This window comes from Acomys russatus, chromosome 19, assembly GCF_903995435.1.
Source record: "Acomys russatus chromosome 19, mAcoRus1.1, whole genome shotgun sequence".
NCBI lineage: Eukaryota > Metazoa > Chordata > Mammalia > Rodentia > Muridae > Acomys > Acomys russatus.
Window position 1 is genome coordinate 52,785,660 of NC_067155.1, and position 13,291 is coordinate 52,798,950.

General features: G+C 43.7%; 1 protein-coding gene across 1 annotated transcript in view; it reads left to right on the forward strand.

Moving 5' to 3' along the window:
• Clip1 (CAP-Gly domain containing linker protein 1) overlaps positions 1-13,291 on the forward strand; it is a 112,732-nt gene that overhangs the window by 80,999 nt on the left and 18,442 nt on the right. Inside the window, exon 19 of the mRNA XM_051161502.1 lies at positions 854-974. Within this exon, the coding sequence (XP_051017459.1) occupies positions 854-974 (121 nt within the window). The remainder of the gene's footprint in view (positions 1-853; positions 975-13,291) is intronic.

Sequence of the window (13,291 nt, forward strand, 5' to 3'; positions counted from 1 at the left end):
TTGCTAAGAGTTTACTCAGCAGAGACCTACTTAAAATTCAGAAGTGCTTCAAATGCTTCTATGGCATAAAACTGGAATCTAATGATTAAGTAAAAATATTTTGAACAGCCATATGAACGAATAATAGTTCAGAATGTATATCTGGATTGATTTTAATAATAAGAAAATGTCTAATAAATACATTTACCTTATTTGTGTTGGCATTTGCGATATGGCTTATCTGGAAATCTGTGTTAGGATTTTATTTGTTTATTTTAACTAACAATTAGCATTGTAAAAAAAAAAATACCATCAAATAGCTGCTATTTACTTAGGAAAAAATCTCCTTTGGACATTTCATTTCCCACTGTCCTAAAAATACATTCAGATTCACAATAACACCTGACTCTGATGGACATTGGGAAATGGGACCACTGCATTTTTAGTTTGGCAAGAGAAAATTGGATTAAAAGATCTGTGCCTCCAAACAAAGTGCTTTGGCAGCAAATTAAATTCCTATCGCCATAGTTGGCTTTGGTGTAATTATTTAACAAAAATTTCCTAAAGATGAAGGCAATACTGACCGTGTCATTTGTCATCTGTTTTACAGAAAAATTTGCTTTTGTGTGGGGTGTGGGTGGTAATAGGGTAGAGGTAGTGTTTCGTGGGTATTTTAAAATGTCATAATTGAGGGCAGCCAATCTCTTTTTGAGAGATTAAAACATGTGACCTCCCCTTCATGCAGCTGCTTGTTACAGATCTTATCGGACACGTGACCCAGATCTATTTTCCTCATTGCCGTGAAGCTGTTGTCTCCCACAGTTTCCTTGCTTGTCTTGTTTCTATGGTAACCCTGCACTCACTGCCCTTGCAGAGAAACCCTGAAGCAGGCAGCAGCTCAGAAGTCCCAGCAGCTTTCCGCGCTGCAGGAAGAGAACGTCAAACTTGCCGAGGAGCTGGGGAGAACTCGGGACGAAGTCTCGAATCATCAAAAGGTCAGTGGCCCTTCCGTGGGTAGCTTCCCATCCACTGTTTCTGCAGCATTCCTGGATTTGCTCTGTGTGGTTAGATTGTTTCAAATGTGAGGGCTCATTCGTCTTTTTGCTTCCAAGGAGGCACACTGCTCGGGCCCAAGTGAACTGACCACTCCACTAATGCTCACACACACTAGCAGTGCCAGCACCGGACCCTGAAGAGCGAGAAAAGGTCCTTATTACAGTCTCCTAGCAGCGCGTTTAAACGGGAAGAATCCAACAGTATTTTCTCCCTACCACAGCTTTGATTCCAAAATTATTTCTCTTAAGATTTTTCTCCCTCTCTCACTGAAATTGGTTTTCAGGATATGGATTCCAAGAATATGGTTTTAGTGTGAGAGTTACTGGTTGATTTTTGAAGAGAGTTATGACTCTGCTTAAATTGTGGATGTACGAGTGTTGGTTTGTGGAATGTGGTTCTACCGAGGGTGCATCCCCGCCTGCTTGCTGAACTGTGTGTCTTGGAGATCTCCAGCGGAACCCTTGGGAGCAGCGCTGAGTGTACGCGCTGCCGTGTTCTCCTCCTGATTCTTTCTAGCGTCCGAGTCGAGATGTTGGTCACAGCTGACCCCAGAGCGGCTGCTGGAATTTTTAACCATTTATACTTGCTTTGCACTGCCGAGGGAAGGATCTGTTACCTGCCGCAAGCGCTGGCGCTGCTGGGGGGGGGGGCAGAGTGGTTTGGAGTCACTGCACTTCAGTTTCATTAAGATGGAGCAGTTTGTGGTGAAAATACGTTTTTTCCGGGCAGGGTATCATTGATTGGCCTGAACCTCCCCCCCATGTAGTACAGGCTGGCTTTAAACTCAGAGAAATCCTCCTGTTTCCACCTCCCAAGCACTGGGAAAGGCCCCAGAGTTTATTTCAGACTTTACGGTTTCTATTATAGCTTTCTTCATTTCATGCAGGAAATGCTACAGCCTCCCAGCTCTGAATGGTGCTGGTACACACATGACAGCGGCGACCTGTCCCTCTGCCGTTCTGTGGGACAGCACCCTTACCGTATCTGTAGCAGAGGATAAGAAGCACAAAGAGGGTGGCAGTTTGTTCAGCGTCCTCTGGCAACCATGTCACAGTGTTTGTCATCCTCTCATTTGGGCTTGGGACAGCATCAAAATGAGTTGGCTTAAGCAGGGTCACCGCACCTCCTTTGATCATGGAAACCCCTTTGGACCAAGGAAGATTTTCCTTTCTGGTGTAGCTGGACTGTCTGTGGCATCTGGGATGTCGGGTCAGGGTGTCGCAAGGACTGGAAGAGGACTTGGGTTAAGTGCTCAGTCTGTCTCGTTGGCTTTTCTTTTCTTTTGTTTTTTTCCTTCCCATTTCTTTGAACAACTTTTGTAGAGGCTGTGGACCCCATCTGTAGGATGAGCAGGGAGGTTGCACTGTCCTCCTGTGCTGTCATCTCAACTGGACTGATGATATTCCTTGTGTCTTGCTCAGAGCTGGAAGGGGCTGAGGAGACCTCCTGACTCTTGGCAGAGCTTCTCAAAGGTCTCTGTCTTAGCAGCTCTTCCTTGGCCGTCTACTGAAAAGGCTTTGTGCTTAATGATTTGGAAAGCATTTTGCTGGGTGTTAGAAAATAGCAGCTACAGCTATGAAAGCAACTTCCTTTTTAAGAATGGAAGCTTGGGGGGCTGGAGAGATGGCTTAGTGGTTAAGAGCACTGTCTGCTCTTCCAGAGGTCCTGAGTTCAATTCCCAGCAACCACATGGTGACTCACAACCATCTATAATGTGATCTAATGTACACTGTATACATAATAAATACATTAATTTAAAAAAAAAAAAAAAGAATGGAAGCGGGTATGGTGGCGCAAACCTGTGACGCCAGCACTTAGGAGATAGAAACATGAGGATCAGGAGTCACTGGCCAGCCTTGGCGACACAGTGCGTTTGAGACCACCCAGAGCCGCAAGGACAAGTTCGAGGCTGATGTGGCCAGATAAGAGGCCTTGCCTTATTATGTCACTTTTAGATTGTTGTTGTTTGTAGTCTATTCAGAAAAGATAATTAAATGTCAACTAAACTAAGACTTTCCTTTTTCTTTTTTTAAAGTGGGGATCAAACATAGGGCCTCATGCATGTGAGGCAAGCACTGTACCTACTGAGCTATATCCTCAGCCCTGATTATGGTCATCATTGAAACGGATACTAGTCGAGCAGTGCTTCCAGTCCTTAGGAAGCAGAGGCAGGTGGATCTCTGTGAGTTCAAGGCCAGCCTGATCTACAAAGCAAGTTCCAGCATAGCCAGGACTACACAGAGAAACTCTGACTTAAAGGAAAAACAAAACAAACAAACAAAAACTAAACAGGAGCCAGGCCCAGTACAAAAAATGATGATAATAATAACCAAGAAAAATTATAGGCCATCCTTGTCTTGATATGGACAGTTCAAAGAATGGAGAAAACCACCCACTTAAAATAATTTAGCTGGATGTGGTGGCTCACACCTATAAACCTATTAATGCAAGTTTGAGGCCAGCCCAGGCCACATGCTTCCAGGTCAGCCTGAACTACACAGCAAGACCCTGTCTCAATAATCCATCCATCCATCCATCTATATATACATACATTTGTGTACACATATATAAAATGCTTTACAACCAACCTTATTTTAAAGATGAGTTAATTTGTCTGACTCTGATTCTTACTGTATTATCTCTATAAACCAGTAGTGCTAATTATTTCTGTAATTTCTTTCAAATTACAAATGTTTACTTCCTAGAATTAAATAAAATTTTTTTAGATGTTAAGGATAAAATCTAGATCTTTTTGCATTAGTCAAGCTGTTGGCCATCTCTGTTAGAAATATAGTGTAAATCAAGCAGTGCTGTAGGTCAGTGGCAGAGTGTTTGCCTGACATGCCTGGGGTCCCGAGTTTAGTCTCTAGTGCAACAAAAGCAACAAAGGAGGGAAAGGAACTATCGCACAGAGCTATAGTGTTTGGCAGAAATACTATTTTTAAATGAAAAACTTCAGATGTGTTACTATATTTAGTGTTTCATTCTAAAATTAAAATAGCAAAGGCTAGATTGACAGGGTTAAGTTAACCCTGCCCTAGGCCTGGATTGCTTTGCACAGCAACACATCATGGCTCTCTGGGCACTCACTGCCTTTGTGGAGCCCTAAGTTCCTCTGAGAGGGAGAGAGTCGCCCGCCCCGCCCGGGTGAGGAAGCAGGGGCTCCTGAGGGCCACCTGGCTGAGGATGCTCCCCTGCAGTAGTGATGAGATGTGCAGCAGTGTCCGTGGCCCAGGACTGCTTTCCCTGCTACTGCCCTACTCAGGATGAAACCCCTTTATTTAGGAACTGCTGTTGTAAAGACTTGAAACAAAACAAAACTGAGCCAAGAATATGGGGTAGGGAGCCAAACAGCGCTGTACAAATGGATTTGCAGGCTGGGGGCGTTGCTCAGTGGTGACGTTCTCAAATGTGAGAGACTCAGTTCAAGCACCAGGGTGTGTATGTGGCGGGCGCACTCTGAACTCTGCTGGTACTTTTTTTTTCCTGTTTCAAATGTTTATTTGCTTATAAATCCCAACACCCCAAAATATGTGTGCATCCCACGGTTCTCACTGGAGCTACTGGGAAGGAAGCTCTACTTCCTCTGGGAAGCCTCCTTTATTTGAGGACTTCACTTCCTGCTTGTCCTTTTCACGTTCCAAGGATGAATCATTGTCAGAATTTTTAAACCAAGTTCTCAAGAGGCTTCAAGACAAGGTTGCTTTGAGTTAGAGGGATCCTTGCCTCCCTGTGACAGTGGTTTTGTAGAACATTTTCTTTTTATTCTCTTAAAAAAAAAAAAAAAAAAAAGGCAGTGAAGAAATTCCAAAGCTGGGTACCACGGTGCCTACTTCTGATCCCAGCACTGGGGAGGTGGATGCAGGAGGATCAGGAGACTCTGTCTCAGAAAAACCAGGAAGTGAGTAGGGAGACAATGATGGAGGGCGATAATAATGAGCAAGGCTTGACTGGTGTGGGTGTGGAGTGGTGCTAGAGGCTGCCCTCCCTTAGAAGTCCTGTTTGATGTGCCTGCCCATAGTGCCGCAAATATCACGGTTAGGAGGGATGAGGAGGAATCCGAACAACTGGAAGGATGCTATGCTTACTTATAGTCCTCTAGAAAGAAGCTGGCTTGGCCAGAAGTAGGGTCTCTACCCCTGTCTGCGGGTTACATTGCCAGTACTGTTAGTTTTCCCCAGCTAAAATTTGTACATGTCATAATAATAATAATAATAATAATAATAATAATAATAATAATAATAATAATAATAATAATAATAATAATAAAAAACAACAACAACTAAAGAGATGGTCCAGCAGTTTAGTGCACTTGTTGCTCTTGTACAGGTGTGATTCCCAGTGCCCACATGGTAGCTCACAACTATCCAGTTCTAGGGATCCCATGCCCTTTTCTAACTTCTGTGGGTGCGAATGTGGTACACAGACATACATGCAGACCAAATACTCATATGTAAGTATGTGCATGTCTATAGCTACATAATAAAATAAGTCTTTGTTTGTTTGTCTGTTTTTCGAGACAGGGTTTCTCTGTGTAGCCTTGGCTGCCCTAGACTCACTTTGTAGACCAGGCTGGCCTCGAACTCACAGCGATCCACCTGCCTCTGCCTCCCAAGTGCTGGGATTAAAGGCGTGCGCCACCACACCCGGCTCTAAAATAAGTCTTATATTTAAAAAATTATCACATTTATTATGTGTGAGGATTCACACATGTTATAGTGTCCTTGAGAAGGTCAAAGGACAATTTGAGGGAGTCAGTTACCTTCTGTCATCAGTTATAAGGCTTGGTGGCAAGTTCTTTACCCCCTGAGCCATCTCTCCAGCCCCCAGAGTTCTTTCTTAAGTCTTCCTTTCTGTTTGTGAGAAGAGGGGCCACAGCCAGAACCAGTTAGGATTGGGAGTAGCCAGTGTTTATCTGCCATCAGTATGCAAAGTGCATTGTCTTTTAAAATTATTATTAGTAGTATATATACATAAAATATTGTGTGTTCCTGTGTTTGTGTGTAAGATGTGTGTGTGTGTGTGTCTGCGAGTGTGCATTCCATGGCGCATACATGGAGGCCAGAGGACAACTCCATGATTGATTCTTTCCTTGCACCTTTATGAGAGCTCTGAGAATGAAGCCCATGTTGGCAGACTTGCCCAGAAAGCTCCTTCTCCTTCTGAGCCTTCCCACGGGCCCTGCATTACCTTTTAAAAGGGAATGTGTTGGGTAGAACCAAGTGAAATTATTTTGTTTAATAATCTGACAGACATGACTCGAAAGTTATGACTGGTAGGGCAATGACATGGACTGTTTGTGCTCACAGCAAGCTTTCTGCCTGATGACATGAGTGGTTTCTTGTTCCATGCTGGCTTGTGTATGCGTGTGTGAACATTCATGTGTGTGGCAGTTCCTGTTTTAAACACTGTAAGTGTGCAATGCATTGGCATTTACTTTATAGTGCCCATGTTGTGCAACCACTACCTCTGTCTAGTTCCAAAGCAGTTTTAAAACTTTAAAGGGAAACTCCACGCCCATTTTAACCTGTCACTCCTCACTCCCTTCCCCTACCCCCTGGAAACCACCATTGTAAGGATTTGTCTGTTCTGGACAATATTAAACATCATTAGAGCCAAATACTATATGGCTTCTTTACTTAACATAATGTTTTTAGGAGTTGGGTAATTATTTTTTATTGCGGAATATTATTCCCTTTGATAAAACGTATTAATGTTTACTTGCCCATCTTTGCTAGACGCTATATGCATTCTTTCTCCATTCATACTGTCACCTGTACCTCAAGGTCTGCAACCCTGTCCGTGGTAGCTGCCTCTTAATACCACATAGGACATTCTGTGAAGTGGGGACATTATTTTTCTCCTCAACAGTAGTTCTAGAACATGGGCCACACATAAACCATAACTTCTCTCTTTACTTCTAAAGTTAATAATAATATGGGGCAAGTGAGATGGCTAAGTAGGTAAAGGCCACCAAAACAGATAACCTGAGTTCAACCCCCAGGACCCACGTTTGCCTCTGTGACGCATTCCTGCCAATGTGGTTGTGTTCTCCTGTAGCCTTTGCCAAAGGCAGTGGCTTTGGAGTCTTTTTCTACCTTTCCCACTTGGCGAACATCTCCATGTTGCCATCACAGTGTTGCTACTCTGTTCCCACGTGCACCGTACCTACTCCTACCTGCTCTGCTTCACACTGGGCCCCTCAGCTGTGTCTCTTTCCACGGGGACCATGTGAAGGTAGAAATCACTGGTGGTGACAGGTGAAGATACGTGGGTGCTAATATGACTATTTTGTTTCTAGCAAGGGGCCCACACTATTGTACAGATTTGATTTTTTAAAAGACATATTTATTCATTATGTATACTGTGTTATGCCTGCATGTATGCCAGAAGAGGGTATCAGATCTCATTATAGATGGTTGTGAGCCACCCTGTGGTTGCTGGGAATTGAACGCAGAACCTTTGGAAGAGCGGCCAGTGCTCTTAACCTCTGAGCCATCTCTCCAGCCCTACAGATTTGATTTTTTTTAAAAAGGGGAGGGGCTGGAGAGATGGCTCAGAGGTTAAGAGCACTGACCGTTCTTCCAAAGGTCCTGAGTTCAATTTCCAGCAACCACATGGTGGCTCACAACCATCTATAATGTAGTCTGATGCCCTCTTCTGGCCTGCAAGTGTGCATGCAGGTAGAACACTGTATACATAATAATAAACACATCTTAAAAAACAAAAACAGATTTACAGGTTCCAGTTTTTTTGGCCACTCCTTACTTTGTAGCACAGGCAGACCATAAACTCGCTCTGTAGTTGAGGATGCCTTGAGCTCCTGATCTTCCTGTCTCAGCTGCTGCCTGAGTTCCGGCATCGCCAAATGTACAAAGCACTATTTTCTTTTCATAGAGAATTCTAAAAATAACCAATGAGTTCTACAATACAAGTAGGCACCTCAGGTGGTCACCGTTGAGACCGATGTCTGATCTATAGTTGAGATGTCTGTTCTATCATGTCCAAACCTCCTGTGTATTCTGAACAAAAAAAGAAAGTTTAAATATATACAATAATGTCAGTTTTCAATAGAAGTAGACACATGGTGGCCACTTTTGAGATGGATGTCCGCTTTACCATTTCCAAACCTCCCATGTATCCCATCTTATAAAGACAGCAGGTGGACTCAGCTGTCACCATGGAAACAGCAGCTTTCCCCTACGGTTGTTTGCAAAATGAGGCTATGGCTTGCTTTTGGAAACTGAACAAGGAGAAGATGGATCAATAAATATTTTATGAAAAGTCATTCCTGAGTGAAGTTGTGGCAGAAAATGTACAAAAACTGGGGTTGACATTGACCAATCTAAATTGATCGATGAAAACTTGCCCGCCTTTTAAACAGGCCTAACTTCACAGACATGCATTAGAAAAGGAAAGTTATTTTTAGCCTGTTATGCATTATTTTGAAACAATAATGAGCAGCAGCCATCAGAATCTTAATCTAGGCTCAGGGAACACTAGAAAATAGGGCTGCCGGAGGCTGCATCACACACCCTCTTCAGTGTCTAATGATACAGACGGGCACTTTAAATACGAGCTGCTCTTGTTTTGTTTGAGACAGGGTCCCGTAGAGCACAGGCTGGCCTCAAACTCACTAATGTAGCTGAGGCCAGCTTTGAACTCTTAATCTTCCTGCTTCCCCCTCCCAAGCAGTCTGGTGACAATCGGATGTCACAGCACCAACTAAAACCAAGGCGCCTTGAACTGTCTCCACTTATGACCTCTTTTTGCCTGAGGAATATTTTTATAGCCCCCAGTTACATAGGCATATAAAGTTAAGTGTACCAACTAAACATTTTACTGATAATCATAAGTTTATTTTAAAACAGTTCTTTGATGTACATGTAATTTTTACCATTTATTAAAGATAAAGAAAAATTTTATACTAATGAGATTTACTTTTACATAAAAGGCAAAGTCTTGGCTGAACATTTGATACTGCAGAGTGTAGAATTTCTTCAACACTTCTCGGAGTTGATCAATATTTTGGTTTTACCTTTATTTCCACCACTTGGGAAGTAGAAGCAAATGGATCTCTGTGAGCTTGAGGCCAGCTTGTTCGCCACCCAATGAGTTCCAGGCCAGCTAGAGCTACCTAGTGAGACTTTGTCTCAAAAACAAATAAACAAGCAAACAGATTTTATAACTGTCAAAGCTGAGAACGGTGCTTCACATAAATATGCTTAGGGCCATATCAGAAATGTTGGAAACTCTGTCCTGATCCAAGTCAGAATTCATTTAATATTTTGTTATTGTGTTGTCGTATTTTTAAAATATTTGGGCATGTGGATACACGTGTGTGTGAGTGCCAATAAGCCCCATACATGTCATCACACACAATAATAATAAAAGTTAGTATTGAAACTCAAGAATTTAGAAAGAAGTTTTCAGAACCTAAGCAAATTCCTACTAAAATTTTTAAAACAAAAACCCTAAGCCAACCAGAGAGATGGTTCATGTGGTAAAGGCTGACCACACACGCAAGCCTCTCAGCCTGAGTTAGAGCTCCAGCATGCATGTAAACAGTTACATGAGGCTGGGCATGGTCGCACATGCCTGCTGCAGTCTGAACACCGGGAGGCAGGGGCAGCCTGGTCTACAGAGTGGGTCCCAGGCCAGCCAGGGCTACACAGGGAGGCCCCTGTCTGAATAACAACAAACACAAAAGTTGAATGGGATGGTGTGGGTCTGTAATCCCAGCACTTGTAAGGCAAGATGGAGGCAGAGACAAGAGAATTTCCCAGAAGCTCATGCACCAGCTGACCTGGAGCACACAGTGTAGTGCCTAGCGGCGGAAACAGGAGAGACCCTGCCTCCCTCAGTGCAGCGGAAAGCAAAACCCAGACCCCAGAAGTTGTCCTCTGACCCCAGCGGACATGTGCCTGAGCGCTCACACACACTAACTAAAATAAAAAGAACCTGTCTATCCCCAGTCACTGTGAGCTGATGCTATTTTGAGTTGTCTCTAAGTGACAGCATTAAGGAATATTGTTCTCCTTCTGCTTTTATTTCTATATAGCATTGCTAAATTTCTTTAAAAAGAGTGTTTAATTTTCAAGGAAAAAAAAACCAATGAAGTTAATTATTCTTTAACAAAATAGTAATTTTGTATGCGGGATGGTCCTTGAGGCTCCCAGCCTCTGCTTTGTTCAGAGAGTCTTTCACTTGGCAATCATTACATTAGGAAACAGGCCAAGGACCTGTTTGGTTACTCATGGTCTTCCCCGAACTGACACATTTTAAGTTTCTTGCTTGAGAGCTGCCTCTAGACCAGTGGTTCTCAACCTGTGGGTCGTGATCTCTGGGGCAGGGCATGTCAGATGATCTTTTTACAGGGTTGCAAATCAGATATTCTGCATATCAGATATTTATATAGCAAGTTATAACAGTAGCAAAATTACAATTTTGAAGTAGCAATAAAAATAATTGTATTGGGGCTGGAGAGATGGCTCAGAGGTTAAGAGCACTGACTGTCCTTCCAGAGGTCCTGAGTTCAATTCCCAGCAACCACATGGTGGCTCACAGCCACCTATAATGTGATGTAATGCCCTCTTCTGGCCTGCAGATGTACAGGCAGAGCAGTGTATACATAATAATAAATCTTCTTTTAAAAAATTTGTATGGTTGGGAGGGAGGTCACCACAAATAAGGAAGAGTGTGAGAGGGTCGCAGCATTAGGAAGGTTGAGAACCACTGTTCTAGACTTCTCTGGCCTCCTGCTCACCTCTAGCTTTTGAAAGACGTTTTAGAGAGCTGTTCCCTGGTCCTGACAAATGTCTAGGCTGTGAGTGGCTGCCAGGACACTTTCTGAAGGGAATGGTTCTGTTGCACTTTGGTCATGTGGTAAAAGGTGTGTTCGTGCCAGGGTAGAGAATATGGCACAGAGGTACTAGAGGACAGAGGGGAAAGTTGCTGCCTTCAGCACCTGGGAGTCAGGACCAAGGACGAGCTAAGCCCGTGTATGCAGGACATAAGCACGGAGACAGGTTATTCCATGTGGACCCCAGAGACCCAACTCAGGCGTCAGGCTTGGCTGCAAGGGTCTTTATCCACGGAGCCATCTCACTGGCCCACAGTCTTTAAACTCTCCGTAGATCAGTCACTGGATGTGGTCCATCTTAGGAGAGGGTGTGGCCCTGTAGAAATGCCTCTGTCATTTTGGCAACCCCTGAAGGAGCTGCCTCCAGATTGAGAGGGGAACCACAGCGGCACACTCTCTTTCTGTCATCTTCCTTTCATCTCTGAAAGCACTTTGTCACAGAAAGACCCACTGGATCGGTCTCTTCCTTTTTCCATTTCCATCTGCTCTTCTGAGAGCAGATGTCAGTCTGTCTGTGTGTGGGAGGCGAGACAAGAAATCCTCAGACACAGAGAGTGTGTTTTGTGCTCTCAAGGTAGAGTTGCTATTTTGGACCTCGGAACAATCACTTGGAGAAGAGACTGAAATAGCCCAAACGAACTACCTCACTGGGAAACAGATTCAGCTTAGATTCTCAGCCGCAGTTCAGCCTGTGCGAAGCTGGGCTTCCAAGTGTGCTACTATCATACCCGCAGACAGCACTGCCTTCTGACGCATGCGTTCCCTCTGGAGCTACTGAGCACCTACTATGTGACTGTCCCATTTTATATTCTAGCAGGAAGCAAAATGGAAACTCCATGCCTCTTGTTACTCAAGTGGCTGTCCTAAGCCTAGGACAGCAGAGTTGGTGTTTCCCATGGCCTTCTTTCCACCCAGGCTCAGCTATCTTAGCTCAGATGATGGAAGTACCCAGCATGCTTTTTGTTTGTTTCTTTTTCCTTTCCCACTTCTTGGTTTTCTTTTTTAAGATTTACTTATCTTTATTTTGTGTGTATGGTATTTTGCCTGAGTGTGTATGTCTGCGCAGCATGTGCGTGTAGTGCCTGTGGAGGCTAGGAGGCACTGGACCCTCTGGAGTTGGAGTTACAGGCAGTTGGGAGCCACCGTGTGGATGCTAGAGGCTGAACCCTGATTCTCTCTGAGAGCAGCCTGCACTCTGAACCTTTGAGCCATCTCTCACTCCATCTCTTGGTTTTTGTTTTGTTTTGGGTTTTTTTGTTTTGTTTTGTTTTTCCAGACAGGCTTTCTCTGTGTAGCCTTGCCTGTCCTGGACTCACTTTTGTAGACCAGGCTGGCCTTGAACTCACAGAGATCCGCCTGCCTCTGCCTCCCGGGTACTGGGGTTAAAGGCGTGCGCCACCACGCCCGGCTGTCCTCTCTTGGTTTTTGTGTGAGCTCTTGGCTACTTTTCTGGTTTAATGTCTGCAAACTATGACTATTTGTATACAGCTTTCCTTGCCATGTTTTTCTCTTAATATTAACCTTCCAAGTTTTCCTCCAGTTATCTGTATTAACTATGAAAAATGTCAAACATAGTCAGGGACGGGGACCACCCACGCAGTGCTTCTGTGTCAGATGTTGGTAGAGATGCTTTCTCGGCAGCTTTTGTTTCAGCAATACTCTGCACACCTTCTACGACTTTTCCTGAGCAGTTTTTGTTTTGTGAGATGGGACTCTTGCTGTGTATCCCAGACTGATCTCAAATTCTCTATTTGCCTGCTTCAGTCTCCTGAGTTTGGAGCTTATAGGCATAGACTAATATGTCTGAATACCCTAACTTGTTAGATTTGGGTTGGATTTTGTTTTGTTTTGTTTTTTGAGACAGGACTTTTGATATAAACTGGACTCAAGTTCCCAATCCTCACTCCTCTGCCCATTCAGTAAATACTGGGGTTTAGGTGTATCCACCATTCATGATGTCCTGAGTCTGAGCAAATTTATAAATTACTCTTTTCCTTTCCATTTTTTTTTTGTTTTTGTTTTTGTTCTTATTGCAGAACTTGTTTACTATATTACCCACGCTAGTCTTGAACTGGGCTCAAGTGATCCTCCTGCCTCAGCCCCTTGAATAACAGGGATATACCAGCATGCCTACCTCATGAAAAATTTTTGTCTGAAAAAAAAAAAAAACCAACTAAGTACCATTATTCCTTATAAGTTGAAATGTTATTTTAAAGTCCCACATAGCACGCATGTAGCTGAGCATGGTGGTGCATTCCTCTGAATCAGCACTGAGGCGGCTGAAGCTGAGAGAGCACCAGTTTGAAGCCAGTCTGAGCTGGATGTCATGACCCTGTCTCAGCACCTCCAGCAATCAGTCTGCCTCTCTAGTTTTTTTTTTTGTATCACAAACCA